The sequence below is a fragment of the Oncorhynchus tshawytscha genome, linkage group LG14 (genome assembly GCF_018296145.1).
Source record: "Oncorhynchus tshawytscha isolate Ot180627B linkage group LG14, Otsh_v2.0, whole genome shotgun sequence".
Classification (NCBI taxonomy): Eukaryota; Metazoa; Chordata; class Actinopteri; order Salmoniformes; family Salmonidae; genus Oncorhynchus; species Oncorhynchus tshawytscha.
This window is the reverse complement of record NC_056442.1, coordinates 4,828,540-4,849,596: the sequence shown is the minus strand read 5'-3', so window position 1 is coordinate 4,849,596 and position 21,057 is coordinate 4,828,540. Positions and strand designations below refer to the sequence as shown.

The 21,057-nt window shown below is 42.9% G+C and overlaps 1 protein-coding gene across 1 annotated transcript; it reads left to right on the top strand.

Annotated features, from left to right (window-relative positions):
• Positions 1-6,197: 6,197 nt before the first annotated feature.
• On the top strand, positions 6,198-20,543 carry LOC112266384 (programmed cell death protein 10-B). The gene is made up of 9 exons (XM_024443813.2): positions 6,198-6,327; positions 7,007-7,176; positions 10,244-10,297; positions 10,467-10,584; positions 10,691-10,817; positions 14,400-14,478; positions 15,061-15,143; positions 17,246-17,327; positions 19,208-20,543. The coding sequence occupies exons 2-8, from the start codon at positions 7,087-7,089 to the stop codon at positions 17,325-17,327; spliced, it is 633 nt and encodes a 210-aa protein (XP_024299581.1). The 5' UTR covers positions 6,198-6,327; positions 7,007-7,086; the 3' UTR covers positions 19,208-20,543.
• Positions 20,544-21,057: the final 514 nt, after the last annotated feature.

Sequence of the window (21,057 nt, the reverse complement as noted above, 5' to 3'; positions counted from 1 at the left end):
GAGCTTGCAAGAAAGACATTTCACTGTACTTGTGCACGTGCCATTAAAACTTGAAACTGAAACATTGTAGACCAGTCTCCTGGTGTAGCGTTCCATTACACTATAGTGTGTTTTTTTTAAACTTAGCCAATAGACTTTGAGATATTTTTGTATTTTATGACATTAAAGACTTGTGGTATGCTATGTATGCCTCTCTCTAATGTCAATATGCTTTGTCTACTGCTGTTTAGGTTAGTTATTATTGTTTTATTTCACTGTAGAGCCCCCAGCCCTGCCCAACATGCCTTAGATAGTTATTTCGTCCCACACATATGCGGAGACCTCACCTGGTTTAACTGGTGCCTCCAGAGAATTTGGCCGTACGTCAGCCCAGTACTTCCACAGCAACGCCACATCCTGCTTCTTCGCCTGCAGGATTGTCTGAGACCAGCCACCCTGACAGCTGATGAAACTGTGGGTTTGCACAACCAAAACTATTCTACACAAACTGTCAGAAACCATCTCAGGGAAGCTCATCTACATGCTCGTCGTCCTCACCAGGGTCTTGACCTGACTGCAGTTCAGCGTTGTAACCGACTTCAGCAAATGCTCACCTTCGATGGCCACTGGCACAGTGGAGAAGATGACTCTTCACAGAAGAATCACGGTTTGATATGCAGACATTGTGTATATCGTCGTGTGGGTGGGCGGTTTACTGATGTCAACGTTTTGAACATAGTGCCCCATGGTGGTTGTGGGGTTATGGTGTGGCAAGGCATAAGCTATGGACAACGAACACGATTGCAAGATACCTTGACGAGATCCTGAGGCCCATTGTTGTGCAATTCATCTGCCGCCATCAGCTCATGTTTCAGCATGGCCCCATGTCGCAAGGATCTGTACACAATTCCTGGAAGCTGAAAATGTCCCAGTTCTTCCATGGCCTGCACACTCACAAGACATGTCACCCATTGAGCATTTTGAGATGCTCTGGATGTATGTGTACGACAGCATGTTCCAGTTCCTGACAATATTCAGCAACTTCGCACAGCCATTGAAGTGGAGCTGGACATCATTCCACAGGCCACAATCAACAGCCTGATCAACTCTATGCGAAGGAGATGTCGTGCTGCATTATGTAAATGGTGGTCACACCATATGCTGACTGGTTTTCTGATCCACGCCCCTACCTTTTATCTTAAGGTATCTGTGACCAACGGATGCATATCTGTATTCCCAGAAATGTGAAATCCATAGATTAGCGCCTAAATAATTCATTTCAATTGACTGATTTCCTTTTTTGAACTGTAACTCAGTAAGATCTTTTAAATTGTTGCATGTAGCTTTTATATTTTTGTTCAGTGTAGTTTATTATATTCAACATAATTCCAACCAACCTACACACACACACACACACACAACTGAGGTCCACGTCCACCACAGTCCATCCTGTGTGCAAACTAGACAAACCAGTCACCTCCCTACTGCCTCTCAACCGCACCCTGACAACATGTGGTCTGACCACACGCTCTGTCCTTCACTCACCTTCGCTAACCACACTCATATGATGAGTAACCTCCCTATAAATGTCTAGGCTGTAGCTCAGTGGGCTAACATAGAGCCTCTTCACACTTACTACAAATTCAATAAATCAAGTCTGAAATATTAGGAACATGTCTGTGCATTTCAGCTGTTTCAAAAACTATTACCATTTATACTGTAGGTGTCACAATCGTTTAAAGATGGATTGGACCAAGGTGCAGCATGGTAGGCGTACATTTTACTGTTATTAAATGACACCGAAAAATACACACAAAAAAAAACAGACCGTACCGCTACATGCAGTGCAGAAAGCAACCACACACAAACAAGATCCCACAAACTAAAGGGGGGGAAAAGGCTGCCTAAGTATGATCCCCAATCAGAGACAACGATAGACATCTGCCTCTGACTGGGAACCATACCCGGCCAACAAAGAAATAGAAAAACTAGAATGCCCACCCAAATCACAACCCGGCCTAACCAAATATTTGTTTCTCTAAAATGGCTCTAAGGTCAGGGTGTGACAGTAGGAGTGTTGGCTCAATGAGACAATTCTGTTCACATTGTCCTGCTTCAAGGGGGGGGGGGGCTTTATGTTAGCCCACTGAGCTACAGCCTAACCTCGACCACTACCTCTGGAAGTAGCAGGTAGGCTTGCGGTTGGAGTGTTGGTATAGTAACTGAAAAAATGGTCTGTCCTGGCCTTGAGCAAGGCAGTTAACCCCCACAACTGTGCCGTGGATGTTGATTAAGGCAGCCCCCTGCAGCAGAGGGATTGGGTTAAATGCGGAAGACACATTTCGGTTGAATGCATTCAGTTGTACAACTGACTAGTTATCCTCTTTCCCTTCCCTAGTTGTAGTGTATTTACATAGTAATAAATCAGATGCAAAAAAACAGTTTTATATGGGCTAAAATGGAACCAGATAATTTTGTAATCAGGTTATATGGTTTAATGGACTCATAGTTCTTGTCCTGACAACAAGTGCGATTGGACAAAAAAAAACAGGTCTGAACTAGCTGTATGCAGGGTTGCGTGGTGTAGAGCATCAACTAGATTGCATGGTGTAGAGCTCATCAGTGTCACGGCCGTTAAAAGAAGAAGAAGAAGAAGAAGACCAAGGTGCAGCGTTGTGAGTGAACATACTTTTAATAGTAGATGCTGCCAACAATACCAAAACAAACCGTGAAGCTTAAGGTTATGTGCCATCAAACAAAGTTAACTTCACAAAGACAGGTGGGAAAAAAGGGCTACCTAAGTATGGTTCTCAATCAGAGACAACGATAGACAGCTGCCTCTGATTGATAACCACACCCGGCCAAACACAAAGAAATAGAAAACATAGAAACAAAGAAACTAGAATGCCCACCCTAGTCACACCCTGGCCTAACCAAAATAGAGAATAAAAGCCTCTCTATGGCCAGGGCGTGACAATCAGCTAGACTGCGTGGTGTAGAGATCATCAACTAGATTCAGCCGTGGGCTGAGCGGATGGTCAGGGGCCTGAACATAATTACAAATAATTGGAATTTACCTCAAGAAGCCCAAACAGATATAATATTAGATCACGTGCCTCTCTATTATTCGTGGACGTACTTGGGAACAGTTTCCCAAATTAAAATAATTTGAACTTGATTTTCTGGGGTTTTTACAGTTTTAAATATCCAACAATGAACATTTAAAAAATATATATATATTATTTTTTTGCTCAGAACTTGGGGGGCCAAATAAAACCCTGGTGTAGACCTTTGCATCTGTAATTAAAATGATACTCATAAGGTTATCTGTTCCTAGATCTGTGCCTGAGGGCAGACAGGAAAAATAGCATAGTGTAGTCAAAGTCGACATTAGTTAAAGGTCATTAGTTAAAGGGCAGAAGTTGGGAGAAAATACAAAAATAGCCTAACGTTTATTAGTATGCAACCAGAGTAGGCTATTGAAACCACGGCCCATGGTCTTTTTCAAGTGGCTCAGCATAGGGAGAGAGAGCAGCTGGGAAAAAGATAGTATCTTCTGTCCAGGACAAAGAGGACTGGATGAGAGAGAAAAGAGAAAGTAAATCAGCAGAAACAGACTGGCTTCCAGAATAGTTCAATTACAATAATTTAAGACACATACCCATGCAACAACAGAGGAGCAACCAAGCAACAAACACCAACACACACAGTGACACACACACACACACACACACACACACACACACACACACACACACACACACACACACACACACACACACACACACACACACACACACAGAGCAGCCTCTCACAGCCTCTCATTGGGCACAAGTCTTTACGTTGTGCGATCTGATTGGTTTGTTCATACCATATAGTGTTCATTGGTTCCAGTCTAAGCAGTTTGACCACAGTGGAAGGCTAGCAACAATCTGTATTATTCAGATCCCTATGAAATGACACCATACAGTAGATACACTACATGACCAAAATTATGTGGACACCTGCTGGTCAAACATCTCATTCCAAAATCATGGGCATTAAAATGGAGTTGGTGCTGCCATAACAGCCTCCACTCTTCTGGGAAGGCTTTCCACTAGATGTTGGAACATTGCTGCGGGGACTTTGTGCATTTGTGAGGTCGGGCACTGATGTTGGGCGATTAGGACTGGCTCGCAGTCAGCGTTCTAATTCATCCCAAAGGTGTTCGATGTGGTTAAAGTCAGGGCTTTGTGCAGGCCAGTCAAGTTTTTCCACACCGATCTCGACAAACCATTTCTGTATGGACCTCGCTTTGTGCACGGTGGTATTGTCATGTTGAAACAGGAAAGGGCTTCCCTCAAACTGTTGCCACAAAGTTGGAAGCACAGAATCGTCTAGAATGTCATTGTATGCTGTAGTGTTAAGATGTCCCTTCACTGGATCAAAGTGCCTAGTCCAAACCATAAAAAAACAGCCCTAGACCATTATTCCTCCTCCACCAAACTTTACAGTTGGCACTATGCATTCGGCAGGTAGCGTTCTTCTGGCATCCGCCAAACCCAGATTCGTCTGTCGGACTGCCAGATGGTGAAACGTGATTCATCACTCCAGATAATGCATTTCCACTGTTCCAGAGTCCAATGGTAGCGCGCTTTACACCACTCCAACTGACGCTTAGCATTGCGCATGGTGATTTTAGGCTTGTGTGCGGCTGCTCGGCCATGGAAACCCATTTCATGAAGCTCTCGACAAACAGTTCTTGTGCTGATGTTGCTTCCAGAGGCAAGTTTTGCAACCGAGGACCAACAATGTTTACGTGCTACGTGCTTCAGCACTCGGCGGTTCTGTTCTGTGAGCTTGTGTGGCCTACCACTTCACTGCTGAACTGTTGTTGCTCCTAGACGTTTCCACTTCACAATAACAGCACTTACAGTTGACTGGGGCAGTTCTAGCAAGGCTGAAAATTGACAAACTGACTTGTTGGAAAGGTGGCTTCCTATGATGGTATCACATTAAAAGCCACTGAGCTCTTCAGTAAGGCCATTCTACTGCCAATGTAGTCTATGGAGATTGCATGGCTGTGTGCTCAATTTTATACACCTGTTAGAAATGGCTGTGACTGAAATAGTGGAATTCACTAATTTGAAGGGAGTTCCACATACTTTTTAATATATAGTGTAGATTCTACAGACCCTACTGAGTACTCCCCACCCCACTTTTACATCGGCATAATGAATCGTTTTGCCTGTAAGTTGTTTGACCACATAAAAGTCCAGTAACACTTTCTATGCACTAGCTTTTTGTAAAGACTCATCTGTTTTGTATTCTAAGGACTGTGGTGAGTAGACTAGACACTGGTTTTATTGACAAGCAATTGATCGTTTTTGCCCATACTGTGCTATATTTGTATAGTGCTACTGTGCTATATAGTGTCCAGGCATCCCATTTTAAGCTGTTTGACCACAGTAAAAGGCCAGCAACACTCCATATAAGTCCATGGCCAATGAAATTGCACCATATATACATTCTACAGATCCTTCTGAGCAACCCTTTTACTGCTGCACCGAGAATAGTTTTTGCTCTGTAAACCAATATGTAATCCACATACAGGGGCCAGTGGAATGAGTGGAGTGTAACCTTTATTTAACTAGGCAAGTCAGCTAAGAACAAATAGTTATTTACAATGACAGCCTACACCGGCCAAACCCAGAGGACGCTAGGCCAATTGTGCGCCGCCCTATGGGACTCTCAATCACAGCCGGATGTGATACAGCCTGTCATTGCTCTAGAGCTATTGTCATTGCGGGCATTTATTCGACTTTGGAACATTTTAATGCAAATGTCACTTAAATATGAACACATGTGAACCAGGATGTCTGTAGTGACGCCTTTAGCGCTGAGATGCAGTGCATTAGACCGCTGCGCCACTCGGAGCACACACAAAAAAGAGTAAAAGGCCAGCAATACTCCGTATAATTCAGTGCTCCATGAAATGACACCATTTATACATTCTACAGACCCCACTGAATATTCCCTACAGTACTTTTACTGCGGCACCTTGAATAGTTTTTGCTCTAGAGCTATTGTGTATTTCACATACAGTGATTTTCTTTGCGGGCATTTATTCGACTTTGGAACATTTAATGCAAATGTCACTTAAATATGAACAAATGTGAATCATTGTCCATGTTTAGACAATTATTTTTAATGTATCGTGAATAATTGAGGTTATTGTGGGGGACTTTTATTTAGAGCGTTTCCAAAATTCCGTGACCCGGAAGTATTTCTTTGTGTCGCTGAAGGAGACGTTGATGATAACAGCGCAGCTAACCAGATATTCTGGCTATTAGAACGGCGAAAATAAAGGTAACTATCTGTGGTTAGTTAAGATAACCACCATTTAACCGTTAGACGCATCTCTACTGAATGACAGTGCATATGCCACACATTTGCGAGTTGCTCAAGCGTCACTAACGTGTTAGCTACAGTAGCATGATACTGCTAGGTAACGTTAATGTAGTTAGCTAGTTAACGTTAGCTAAATGGCTAGGTGATTTTCACAGTAAATGGTCCGCCTAAATGGACATAATCTGCCAACTAGCTAGCTAGTTACCAAACTTTGATAACTACATTTAGCAATCATGTGTGACAGCTAAGTTAGCTAGCTAACTTCTTAGGAACCGAACATGTTTACATGGTAGCTAATCATGTCACAGTAGAAGAGGAAGTTAATAACGCCTTAGGTCTGTCTACATGACAACATAGACGAAGTTCTCTATATTTTATTCAAATGGCTTTATTGGCATGGGAAACCATATGTTTACATCCATTTCACTTGCTTTGGCAAACGTGAAATGAACAATCAAATGAACAGTAAACATTACTCACAAGTTTTGAAGGAATAGAGACATTTAAAATGTCATATTATAGCTATGTACAGTACAAAAGGGAAAATAAATAAACATAAATATGGGTTGTATTTACAACTGTGTTTGTTCTTCAATGGTTGCCCTTGTGGCAACAGGTAACAACTCTCTCTCTCTAGGCTCTTGTCACTCTGGGGACTCTTGGAACTTCTCTGTGTGTGAGAGCGTGTTGCTGCCTATCTCTACACCTCCTTGGAGGATGACCATGGAAGAGATGAGGATTGAAACCGAGACAAACTCCATGGTCTCCATGACGCTATATGCTGTCATGTACCCCGTTTTTAATGAGGTAATGTGTGTGAATGTTTTGTCTAATATAGATTCAGGTACATTTTCCAGTGGCACACCGGGCCAGTGTGAACTGAAAGCTATTGGTCCAAATGAAAAACATACTGGCCAGGGCCAAGATCTCAAAGGATAGTGGATGATGCGTGCATCATTTAAATATCAGGGGATTTGATCTTTAATTTGCGAGCTGAGCAAGCTAGCCTATAACCTACTCTCCATACATAAATAATAACATTTTAACTTGACAATATAATATTTACATTGATTGTGTAAGTTTTATTTTTCATCTCAAAAAACAATCTCAAAAAGGGTATTCTTGTTAGTGATTTTGAACAGTCAGTTCTAGGGCCCTTTAAAATCTGTTTTATCTTACACTGAATTCCGTTTTCCAGGTTTTGTTTATCCGGGTTTCTGAGTTTTCCTGTGTTTTCAGGTTTTCACTCTCTATATCACACTTTCTTATAGAAAAACAAAAAATCTGGGATGTTCTTAGTCCACAACAATTCTTATGCCGTTTTCACGTGCTAGTCGGAAAACGTTTTCACAACAGAAACCGTTTACTCCAAATGTTGTTTATTTCCATTTTGTACTTACACAGAAGTTGTAGTTCAGTTTTGTCTCTTTATATAAAAAACAAAAGAAACGAGTGGCTGGAAGAAGTTGAAATATGGAACCCGGTGGACTTCACTCCACTTTAGAGCATGGAAGAATTTATCATATATAGATCTGCAACTTGTGCTTAACCTAATGTAGCAGGCTTGTGCCAAACACTTTGCAAACTTCAGATTGGAATGGCAATGCGTGGAAACCATACAATTGAAATGAACTACAAATCAAATTGTATTTGTCAGATGCTTGGTAAACAACAGGTGTAGACTAAAAGCAGTGGTGGAAAAAGTACTCAAATGTCATACTTCAGGAAAAGTAAAGATACCTTAATAGAAAATGACTCAAGTGAAAGTAACCCATAATACTACTTGAGTTAAAGTCTAAAAGTATTTGTTTTTAAATATACTTAAGTATTAAAAGTAAACAGAATTGCTAAAATATACTTATGTATCAAAAGTTGAAATATTTTCAAATTCCTTATTATGCAAAGCAGACGGCACGTTTTCTTGTTTAATTTTTCTTTTAACGGATAGCCAGGGGCACACTCCAGGACTTAGATATTCATTTACAAATGAAGCATTTGTGTTTAGTGAGTCCGCCAGATCAGAGGCACCAGGGATGTTTTCTTGATAATTGGACCATTTTCCTATCAAAATGTAACGAGTACTTTTGGGTGTCAGGGAAAATGTAAGGAGTAAAAGGTACATAATTTTCTTTAGCAATATAGTGAAGTAAAAGTTATCAAAAATTTAAAAAGTAAAGGACAGATACCCCAAAAAACTACTTAAGTAGTGCTTTAAAGTGTTTTTACTTAAGTACTTTACACCACTGACTAAAAGTGAAATTCTTACTTACAAGGTTCTTTCTTTTCCAACAGTGCAGAGTTAAAGATGCACAATGCAGAAATCGCTCTGCCATTTCCTGGTTGCTAAAAATTCGAATAGTTCACCTAATTTTAAGTTTGTGACAAAACAAGCAAGTATAGGGTAGAGAATCATTGTCAAATCAAAATGATATTTTATTTGTCACATGCGCCGAATACAAGAGTTTCAAAAAAATAACTCAATAAGTGTCAAGTGAAAAATAGAAAATAAAGTAACAAATAATTAAACAGCAGCAGTAAAATAACAAGCGAGGCTATATACAGGGGGTACCGGTACAGAGTCAATGTGCGGGGGCACCGGTTAGTCGAGGTAATTGAGGTAATATGTACATGTAGGTAGAGTTAACTTGACCATGCATGGATTATAAACGGAGAGTAGCAGAAGTGTAAAAGAGGGGTCTGGGTAGCCCTTTGATTAGCTGTTCAGGAGTCTTATGGCTTGGGGGTAGAAGCTGTTAAGAAGCCTTTTGGACCCGGACTTGGTACTCCACTACTGCTTGCTGTGCTGTAGCAGAGAGAACAGTCTATGACTAGGGTGGCTGGAGTCTTTGACAATTTTTAGGGCCTTCCTCTGACACCGCCTGGTATAGAGGTCCTGGATGGCAGGAAGCTTGGCCCCAGTGATCTACTGGGCCGTAATCACCACCCTGTGTAGGTCAGGTGCCTTGCAGTTGCCGTACCAAGTGGTGTTGCAGGCTGTCAAGATTCCTTAGTGATGTGGACACTGAGGAACATGAAGCTCTCGACCTGCTCCACTATATCCCCCTCTGTGGATGGGGGCGTACTCTCCCCTCCGTTTCCTGTAGTCCATGGTCAGCTCCTTTGTCTTGCTGATGTTGAGGGCGAGGTTGTTGTCCTGGCACCACACTGTCAGGTCTCTTTGCCTCCTCCCTATAGGCTGCGTCATCGTTGTCGGTGATCAGTCGTACAACCGTTGTTGTCAGCAAACTTGATAATGGTGTTGGAGTCATGCACGGCCACGCAGTCTTGGGTGAACAGGGAGCACAGGTGAGGGGCCCCCGTGTTGATGATCAGCGTGCCGGATGTGTTGTTGCTACCACTTGGGGGTGGCCCTTCAGGAATTCCAGGATCCAATTGTAGAGGCAGCTGTATAGTCCCAGGGTCTTGAGCTTGGAAGCGACTGTGGTGTTGGTACATGGGACTATGGTACGACTTCCGTTTAAGAACCCAGCAGCTTTTACATTGAAGAGCGTTTGGAATAAACGGTGTCATTTGCAACAGACAAAACATTTTCCAAAAGAATCAGGACAGTTGAGAGCTGCGCGCTCTTGCTGCCCGACAGATGATTCCGCTCAAACGAGGCTATGTGTGCGGCCCGTGTGAGATAAATAATCTACATAACGAACTAGCAGCTTCAGGAATTCCTGTTTTTTCATCAATTATATAGCCTTGATTGAAAATAACAATCTTACAATTTTTTTTCACTGGTTTGGATGATTGACTGGCCTGGAGAGCTTCCAAAACCTCCCCGGACCAGCAGGCAGCCCTGTATGTCGAACCCTGGATGAGTGTGTGTTCTTGTCAGCCCCTAACAATGTGTGTGTTGGTTTGGCAGCTGGAGAGGATAAACTTGTCAGCTGCCCAGACTCTGAGAGCAGCCTTTATCAAGGTAAGACACACCAACACAGGACCCCTTACCCCATAAATGTATGACCTTTGCCCTTACGTAACCCTTGGGCTCTGGTTGCATGTCAGTAGTCTAAATCAAGGATGGGCAGCTTGAATACTCAGCAGATGTAATTGTGTGTTTTTGTATGTGCGTGTGTTTGTGTTGCTAGGCGGAGAGGGAGAACCCAGGCCTAACTCAGGACATCATAATGAAAATTCTGGAGAAGAAAAACGTTCAGATAAACTACACAGAGTCTCTGCTGCGCATGGCTGCAGATGACGTGGAAGGTGTGTGTGTGTAGAAAAGTACCAGCACTAAGCATCTGCTTACAAGGGCTTCAGTATGTTTATAGTTGTTTATTAAAATATACTCCTATTCCGTGTGTGTGTGTAGAGTTCTTAGTGGACAGGCCAGAGCAGGAGTTCCAGGACCTAAATGAGAAATCCAGAGCTCTGAAACACATCCTCAGTAAGATACCTGACGAGATCAACGACAGGGTACGCTTCCTACAGACAATTAAGTGAGTACACGCACACAGTATACACTAGGGATGCAACGGTACAGTGGGCCCACGGTTCGGTATGTATCACGCTTTGTGGGTAACGGTACGGTTTCGGTATCTTTATTTTTCCAGAAAAAAATAAAAACACATCACCCTTTTAAACAGTGAACTCTTTATTTTGTCAATAGACAAATCAAACTTTCTGTTCAGAAAAATGGCAGCATGTCTGACTAGGCCTGGTTTCTGTTTACTTGAAATCAAGGGGAGAAAAACATTAAAATTAAAAGTGCTTCTTAGCTTTGACAACCTGTAGGTGATTTGCCTTCTTTATTTTAAATTAACAAGGTACATACTTGCATAGGCAATACAATCTTTGGCTATGAATACTCCCACGGCTTTCGTTATATCTTAATGTTTTTCTGGATTTATCGCAAATCGTTGTTGGAAGGCAGCAGCAAGAGATTGTGTTTTTCGCTAACGAGTGGACTCTCCTTGCTCCAGCTCCACCTGCAAGGGATACGGCCGGGTGAGGGCCACGTAAATGACACATCATGTTAGAAGTGTTTCCACTCGAGTAGTGTGGCAAAACAATGCTTGCAGACTCTACTTTTTTTGTTTACGGTCTTCTTACCCTCTTCATCGTATTGAATTGATTTATTTCACCTTTATTTAACCAGGTAGGCAAGTTGAGAACAAGTTCTCATTTACAGTTGCGACCTGGCCAAGATAAAGCAAAGCAGTTCGACACATACAACGACACAGAGTTACACATGGAGTAAAACAAACATACAGTCAATAATACAGTATAAACAAGTCTATATACGATGTGAGCAAATGAGGTGAGATAAGGGAGGTAAAGGCAAAAAAAGGCCATGGTGGCAAAGTAAATACAATATAGCAAGTAAAACACTGGAATGGTAGATTTGCAATGGAAGAATGTGCAAAGTAGAAATAAAAATAATGGGGTGCAAAGGAGCAAAATAAATAAATAAATTAAATACAGTAGGGAAAGAGGTAGTTGTTTAGGCTAAATTATAGGTGGGATATGTACAGGTGCAGTAATCTGTGAGCTGCTCTGACAACTGGTGCTTAAAGCTAGTGAGGGAGATAAGTGTTTCCAGTTTCAGAGATTTTTGTAGTTCGTTCCAGTCATTGGCAGCAGAGAACTGGAAGGAGAGGCGGCCAAAGAAAGAATTGGTTTTGGGGGTGACTAGAGAGATATACCTGCTGGATCGTGTGTTACAGGTGGGAGATGCTATGGTGACCAGCGAGCTGAGATAAGGAGGGACTTTACCTAGCAGGGTCTTGTAGATGACATGGAGCCAGTGGGTTTGGCGACGAGTATGAAGCGAGGTCCAGCCAATGAGAGCGTACAGGTCGCAATGGTGGGTAGTATATGGGGCTTTGGTGACAAAACGGATTGCACTGTGATAGACTGCATCCAATTTGTTGAGTAGGGTATTGCAGGCTATTTTGTAAATGACATCACCAAAGTCAAGGATTGGTAGGATAGTCAGTTTTACAAGGGTATGTTTGGCAGCATGAGTGAAGGATGCTTTGTTGCGAAATAGGAAGCCAATTCTAGATTTAACTTTGGATTTGAGATGTTTGATATGGGTCTGGAAGGAGAGTTTACAGTCTAACCAGACACCTAAGTATTTGTAGTTGTCCACGTATTCTAAGTCAGAGCCGTCCAGAGTAGTAATGTTGGACAGGCGGGCAGGTGCAGGTAGCGATCGGTTGAAGAGCAAGCATTTAGTTTTACTTGTATTTAAGAGCAATTGGAGGCCACGGAAGGAGAGTTGTATGGCATTGAAGCTTGCCTGGAGGGTTGTTAACACAGTGTCCAAAGAAGGGCCAGAAGTATACAGAATGGTGTCGTCTGCGTAGAGGTGGATCAGAGACTCACCAGCAGCAAGAGCGACCTCATTGATGTATACAGAGAAGAGAGTCGGTCCAAGAATTGAACCCTGTGGCACCCCCATAGAGACTGCCAGAGGTCCGGACAACAGACCCTCCGATTTGACACACTGAACTCTATCAGAGAAGTAGTTGGTGAACCAGGCGAGGCAATCATTTGAGAAACCAAGGCTGTCGAGTCTGCCGATGAGGATGTGGTGATTGACAGAGTCGAAAGCCTTGGCCAGATCAATGAATACGGCTGCACAGTAATGTTTCTTATCGATGGCGGTTAAGATATCGTTTAGGACCTTGAGCGTGGCTGAGGTGCACCCATGACCAGCTCTGAAACCAGATTGCATAGCAGAGAAGGTATGGTGAGATTCGAAATGGTCGGTAATCTGTTTGTTGACTTGGCTTTCGAAGACCTTAGAAAGCCATGTTAGGATAGATATAGGTCTGTAGCAGTTTGGGTCAAGCGTGTCCCCCCCCCTTTGAAGAGGGGGATGACCGCAGCTGCTTTCCAATCTTTGGGAATCTCAGATGACACGAGAGGTTGAACAGGCTAGTAAATAGGGGTGGCAACAATTTCTGCAGATAATTGTTTAGAAAGAAAGGGTCCAGATTGTCTAGCCCGGCTGATTTGTAGGGGTCCAGATTTTGCAGCTCTTTCAGAACTTCAGCTGAACGGATTTGGGAGAAGGAGAAATGGGGAAGGCTTGGGCGAGTTGCTGTGGGGGGTGCAGTGCTGTTGACCGGGGTAGGAGTAGCCAGGTGGAAAGCATGGCCAGCCGTAGAAAAATGCTTATTGAAATTCTCAATTATGGTGGATTTATCAGTGGTGACAGGCGTTCCTATCTTCAGTGCAGTGGGCAGCTGGGAGGAGGTGTTCTTATTCTCCATGGACTTTACAGTGTCCCAGAACTTTTTTGAGTTAGTGTTGCAGGAAGCAAATTTCTGCTTGAAAAAGGTAGCCTTTGCTTTTCTAACTGCCTGTGTGTAATGGTTTCTAGCTTCCCTGAACAGCTGCATATCACGGGGGCTGTTCAATGCTAATGCAGAACGCCATAGGATGTTTTTGTGTTGGTTAAGGGCAGTCAGGTCTGGGGAGAATGCTGAATCCAAAATGTTCCCACCCAGTGGATTTTAAAGACGGTGGTGCCTCTTCAAATTTGCTTCTCTCTGTCTCTAGCACTCGCCATTGTCACATTGGATCTGAGAGAATATTAGTTTTTTTAGTTTCCACTCTCTTCATGAGGCCCCTTTAGGGAGGTTTCGTACTGAGATGTCATTGCTAATTGTCTATTGGTTGTTTAAGGGGGAGGTTTTGCTGTCACTGCGGTTGCCACATTTTGAGACATTGCTGTGGAGTGAAGTTTGCCAGCCCTCAGGAGCCCCCTAACGGCCTGGAGCCCCAAGCAGTTGTCTGCCTTGCCTGTTCACAAGCTGCGAGTCTAATTCTGTGGATCTGAATTTACAACATGCGTGTAGTCTGCAGCGCAATAAGCACGTTTTGGAAAATGACAGGCATATCATAATTCCGCGTTTCACGTGTGCGCATTGAACCGTAGGGGGCGTACCGAACGGTTCGACAACATACAGTATACCGTTGCATCCCTAGTATACACTAACACACACACCTTCATTAGCATGTCCTTGACATCCTGCTTCTTGATTGGTGTTGGTTGTTCTTTTCCATAGAGACATCGCCAGTGCTATAAAGGAGCTCCTGGATACAGTCAATAACGTCTTTAAGAAATACCACTACCAGAACCGTAGGGTAAGACACACAGAGATGTGGAATATACACTGAGTGGACAAAACAGCTCTTTCCATGACATACTATATATCACCTGGTCAGTCTATGTCACAGGTGAATCAAGGTGAAAAGCTATGATCCCTTATTGATGTCACTTGTTAAATGGACTTCAATCAGTGTAGATGAATGTGAGGAGACCGGTTAAAGAAGGACTTGGATTGTGTATGTGCACAGGTTTGAATGTGTCAAGAACTGCAACACTGCTGGGTTTTTCACGCTCAATAGGTTCCTGTGTGTATCACGAATGGTCCACCACCCAAAGGACATCCAGTCAACTTGACACAACTGTGGGAAGCATTGGAGTCAACATGGGCCAGCATCCCTGTGGAACGCTTTTGACATCCTTGTAGAGTCCATGCCCTGACAAATTGAGGCTGTTCTGAGGGCAAAAGGAGTTGCAACTCAAGATTAGGAAGGTGTTCCTAATGTTTTGTACACTCTGTGTTTCTTCCTTATCTTTAATGTGATCAATGGCTGCAAGGAGAGCTGATATCATTGTGAAGGCGATGTTCACATCTGTCTGTCTCTTCTCTGTGTGTCCAGGCTCTTGAGCACCAGAAGAAGGAGTTTGTCAAATACTCCAAAAGCTTCAGCGACACCCTCAAAACATACTTCAAAGATGGAAAGTGAGTTGTGTGGAGTAGATTCATAAGGACACTGAATAGATAGATCTATGTTCATCGACAGCAGTGAGTTGTGATTGGGGGATTTTTTTCCTTCACAAAACAGCACTTAGTAAACCCACAGCAAAAATACACTGAACAAAAATATAAACGCAACATGTAAAGTGTTGGTCCCATGTTTCATGAGCTTAAATAAAAGATCCCAGAAATGTTCCATATGCACAAAAAGCTTATTTCTTTCAAATGTTGTGCACAAATGTGTTTACATCCTTGTTAGTGAGCATTTCTTCTTTGCCAAGATATTCCATCCACCTGACAGGTGTGGCATATCAAGAAGCTGATTAAACACCATGATCATTACACAGGTGCACCTTGTGCTGGGGACAATAAAAGGCCACTCTAAAATGTGCAGTTTTGTCACACAACACATCTGTCACAGATGTCATGTTTTGAGGGAGTGTGCAATTGGCATGCTGACTGCAGAAATTCTCCCCAGAGCTCTTGCCAGGGAATTTGGCAGTATGTCCAACCGCAGACTACATGTAACCATGCCAACCCAAGACCTCATCCAGCTTCTTCACCTGCGGATACGCCTGAGACCAGCCACCTGGACAGCTGGTGAAACGGTGGGTTTGCAAAACCGAAGAATTTCTGCACAAACTGAAACCGTCTCGGGGAAGCTCATCTGCATGCTCGCCGTCCTCGACCAGGGTCTTGATCTGACTGCAGTTTGGCATCGTAACCGTCTTCAGTGGGCAAATTCTCACCTTCAATAGCCACTGGCACGCTGGAGAAGTGTGCTCTTCACGGATGAATCCTGGTTTCAACTGTACCGGGCAGATGGGAGAGAGCATGTATGGCGTTGTGTGGGCGACCGGTTTGCTGACGTCAACTTTGTGAACAGAGTGCCCCATGGTGGCGGTGGGGTTATGATATGGGCAGGCATTAGCTACAGACAATGAACACAATTGCATTTTATCGATTGCAATTTGAATGCACAGAGATACCGTGGCGAGATCCTGGCCCATTGTCTTGCCAATCATCCGCACCATCACCCCATATTTCAGCATGATGATGCACGGCCCTATGTCACAAGGATCTGTACACAATTCCTGGCAAAATGTCCCAGTTCTTCCATGGGTTGCATACTCGTGATGGCAGGTAGCCTAGTGGTTGGAGCGTTGGACTAGTAACCAAAGGTTGCAAGATCGAATCCCCGAGCAGAGAAGGTAAAAATCTGTTCTTCTGCCCCTGAAGATTTCTGAGTTCCCAGTTGTTTTGAACACGGCATTAGTCTCAGCGGAGAGAGGGAGAGAGCAGCAGAGGGTCCACCTCTCACGGTCCCTGCTCTCTCCTTCCTTGCCTCAAGTGAGACTGAGGTAGGGTACACCGTCTTCCACCTGATGGCAAAACGAGTCGAGCTCATCGGCCTCATGCACAAATTCATGTTGTTCCTATGACCAGAGAAAGTGAAATATATCGAGATATATTAAAATAGACATGACAAGCTGCTTATAACAACAAAAACGCAGGGCTATCGATACACTTGGCTACTAATTAATTGCAGCTGCAGCGCGAGTGGTAGTACAGAGTACGTTTTATGTTTTGTAATAGTGCTGAATAAAAACTTTAACATGAACTCACTCATATAAACAGCAGCTCTGCTGTATTCTTTGACAGTCTCTCTCTGCTCATGGTTTTTAAAAGTGATGAAATCTCATGTAGCTAGTATCAAACTTTGCTGGAAGTTGTAGGCACACTCGATTTAGCCACAGATCTGCCGGTGCGCAGGGCTTCTGAATCAAGTGCACCGCCAATTGCGCCACTGACCGGTTGGTGACCACTGCCTTATATGAACTGGAACTCAGTAAAATCTTTGAAATTGTTACATGTTGCGTTTATATTTTGTTCAGTGTACATTAATTCTAATAATATTAGTAGTGGGAATGTTCTTACTGTTTATTTTATGATGACCATGAGAAACCAATGATTTAATCAGGTTTGAAATGTCAGGGCTATTTTGAACAACTGTTTTGCTGACATTGCGTTTTTGTTTTATTTGCAGTCGTTAAATAACAATATAAATGAACCATCCTTGTTTCCAGGGCGATCAACGTGTTCATCAGTGCGAACAGACTGATCCACCAAACCAACCTCATTCTGCAGACCTTCAAGACCGTCATATAGGTACAATAGGGGTTTGTGTGTGTGAGACATAGAGAGTTCTAGTTGAATATAACCTGTTGTTGCATGAACATTGCCATTGAGGGCTTCCATCGTTTTAAAGTAGCTGCATTAAGCAGCTGGTATATACATAAACTCAGCAAAAAAAGAAACGTCCTCTCACTGTCAACTGTGTTTATTTTCAGCAAACTTAAAATGTGTAAATATTTGAATATAAGATTCAACAACATACATAAACTGAACAAGTTCCACAGACATGTGACTAACAGAAATGGAATAATGTGTCCCTGACCAAAGGGGGGGTCAAAATGAAAAGTAACAGTCAGTATCTGGTGTGGCCATCAGCTGCATTAAGTATTGTAGTGTATCTCCTCCTCATGGACTGCACCAAATTTACCAGTTCTTGCTGTGAGATGTTACCCCACTCTTCCACCAAGGCACCTGCAAGTTCCCAGACATTTCTGGGAGGAATGGCCCTAGTCCTCACCTTCCGATCCAACAGGTCTGAGACGTGCTCAATGGGATTGAGATCCGGACTCTTCGCTGGCCATGGCAGAACACTGACATTCAGTCTTGCAGGAAATCACGCACAGAATGAGCAGTATGGCTGGTGGCATCGTCATGCTGGAGGGTCATGTCAGGATGAGCCTGCAGGAAGGGTACCACATGAGGGAGGAGGATGTCTTCCTTGTAACGCATAGCGTTGAGATTGCCTGCAATGACAACAAGCTCAGTCTGATGATGCTGTGACACACCGCCCCAGACAATGACGGACCCTCCACCTCCAAATCGATCCCGCTCCAGAGTACAGGCCTCGGTGTAACGCTCATTCCTTCGACGATAAATGCGAATCTGACAATCACCCCTGGGTAAGACAAAACCACAACTCGTCAGTGAAGAGCACATTTTGTCAGTCCTGTCTGGTTCAGCGACGGTGGGGTTTTGTGCCCATAGGCGACGTTGTTGCCGGTGATGTCTGGTGAGGACCTGCCTTACAACAGGCCTACAAGCGCTCAGTCCAGCCTCTCTCAGCCTATTGCGGACAGTCTGAGCACTGAACACCTGAGCACCCTAACCTGTGCAGGTGTTGTTACACGGGGTCTGCCACTACGAAGACGATCAGCTGTCCGTCTGTAGCGCTGTCTTAGGTGTCTCACAGTACGGACATTGCAATTTATTGCCCTGGCCACATCTGCAGTCCTCATGCCTCCTTGCAGCATGCCTAAGGCACATTCACACAGATGAGCAGGGACCCTGGGCATTTTTCTTTTGGTGATTTTCAGAGTCAGTCGAAAGGCCTCTTTAGTGTCCTAAGTTTTCATAACTGTGACCTTAATTTCTAACCGTCTGTAAGCTGTTAGTGTCTTAACGACCGTTCCTCAGGTGCATGTTCATTAATTGTTTATGGTTCATTGAACAAGCACGGGAAACAGTGTTTAAACACTTTACAATGGAGATCTGTGGTTATTTGGAATTTTACAAATTATCTTTGAAAGACAGGGTCCTGAAAAAGGGATGTTTCTTTTTTTGCTGAGTATGTCTCAGAACGGTATTGGACTAAGATACAGTGGCATAGTATAGAGTACAGTATATACATATGAGATGGGTGATGCAATATTTACACACAATTAAAGTGACTTAAGATACCATAAAATAGTATAGAGTACAGTTCACACATATGAGATGAGTAATGCAAGATACGGAGACCTTTATTAAAGTGTCTCGTGTTTCATTTCCTTGAAGTGGTGCGGTTTATACATATGAGAAGAGTAATTCTAGATACGGAACATTATTAAAGTGGCTAGTGATCCATTTCTAAAAGTGGCCAGTGATTTGTAATCTATGTCTCCTGTGTTTGTGTCTTTGTCTGAACATGTGTGTAGGGTTGCCTTGGAGAGGCCATCCAATCTTCCAACGAAGCAACATAAAAAATGGCGTACGATCGGAGAGCACCTTTTTGCCAGATTTAAATGTGAAATAGAGGCTTGTTTTTATCAGACAGTTTTAATTTATACCCTTGAGGTGCGTTCAACAAGACTGATGTTAGCAGTGAAATACGTCAGCTTTTAAACTGTTAGCTAACGTTAGTGAATGTTTAAATGGCGCAAATCTAGCTGAAGAACTTCAGCATATGTGATAGCTTTTTTAGTTATCCCTAGCTACTGTTTAATTGTTTGAATCAGCATTTAACGTTTAGCGACAGTCTTGTTGATCGGGCTGTGACGATACCAGTATGAAAATATTTTTTTCCATGGCAAGAATGAAAACATGAGGCAGGCTCAACTCTTTGTTCCTATGAATACTTGCTGTATGTAAAATATTCTGTGCTCTATCTTAGAAAATACATGTGACAACATAATGATATTTGTTTCCAACATTCGGGCTGTTTTCCTAAAGATGTAAAAATCCGCTTTGTGTATGATTATTATTTGTGCATCTAACTTTCTCACTCATCATTATTCACGATGCATTCAGGATTTTCCATAATCATGGTAGCATCCACATCAATGTAGTAGTGTATTCTATGACAGTCTGCACTTTAACCTCGTAATCGTTGTATAATTTCAAATCCAAAGTGCTGAAGTACAGAGCCAAAAATAACAACAGCAAAAATTCACTGTTCCAATACTTTTGGAGCTCACTGTATCTGACCCTGTGTCAGTGTTTAGGGGCAACTTCCTCCTGCATCTACTATAGCTTCTTAATCATGCTTTCAGAACGGAAACTGCTTTCACTATCTACTGTGCATCTCAAGTGTCTCCCTCTCTTACGAGAAAGCAATATGATGTTCTAACCCTACTGGGTATGACCTTTCACCTGTCCAGTCATTACAGATGAGTGCAGAGGAAGGGAGCGGTGTGAGGAGAGAATCTTGTTAGATTATTGAGATGTACCCCTATTCTACTCTCTATTAGAAGACAGAAAACCAAAAGAATTCAAGCACAGAGTTGCTGAATCCCAAATAGACTCCTGGACGAGGGGGTAGGGACGGACTAGGGAGGGATCGATTTGGGATTCACAAAGTAACATTCCCACACTGTCTGTGTGTGTAGCTACAGAGAGCATGACTGAGGGGAGAGGAGGGTTTGTAAAAGGAGTCTGTCCCTGATGTTTCAAGATGAAGGGAATGAAATGGCTCCAGGTTGAAGCTGTCTCTGTATTTAAGTGATACTGTATGTCTGGTGGCAAATGTTCAATAAATTGTTTCCTAATGATGCAGTTTGTTTTGGAATTCAGCAGTGTTTAGGGGGGTCAGTGGGCAAGCGGGGATGGAATTTGTGAGGGTTGGATAGAATGCATAAAAAGGAGAATTTGAGGGAGAGTGGTGAGATGTGTGATTTGGGCAAACAATGATGGGCAGACACACACAGGCTTTAGCCACTTGATGGCAGTGTGGTGCAGCCCTACCACTACATTTAAAAAATCCCTGATAGGAAGAAGACATTAGAGATTTGTTTTAAAACTACTGGGATTTACCCCATGGGATTTTCCATGAATAGAGCACTTCAGATAAAATGGCCTTTTATTGTCTGTTTACACAGACATTTGCCTCATCATAAAAACTCAACTTGTGCTTAGCTCCTAGCCCCTCTTCCCTAATCACTTGTGTATATCTGAAAGGATTGTATTGGGGGAACCAGACTTGGGTTAAATTACTATTTAAAATATTGCAATTACTTTCAAAGTAAGTATTCAGATATACTTTTATTTGAAAAGGCAAGTAGTTGGAAAG

Excerpts from the sequence above, each read along its gene's own strand:
- LOC112266384 (XM_024443813.2), top strand. The coding sequence starts at position 7,087 with ATGACCATGGAAGAGATGAGGATTGAAACCGAGACAAACTCCATGGTC. Across the intron at positions 10,585-10,690 it reads GGCTGCAGATGACGTGGAAG|AGTTCTTAGTGGACAGGCCA; the intron begins GTGTGTGTGTGT and ends GTGTGTGTGTAG. Across the intron at positions 15,144-17,245 it reads ACATACTTCAAAGATGGAAA|GGCGATCAACGTGTTCATCA; the intron begins GTGAGTTGTGTG and ends CCTTGTTTCCAG.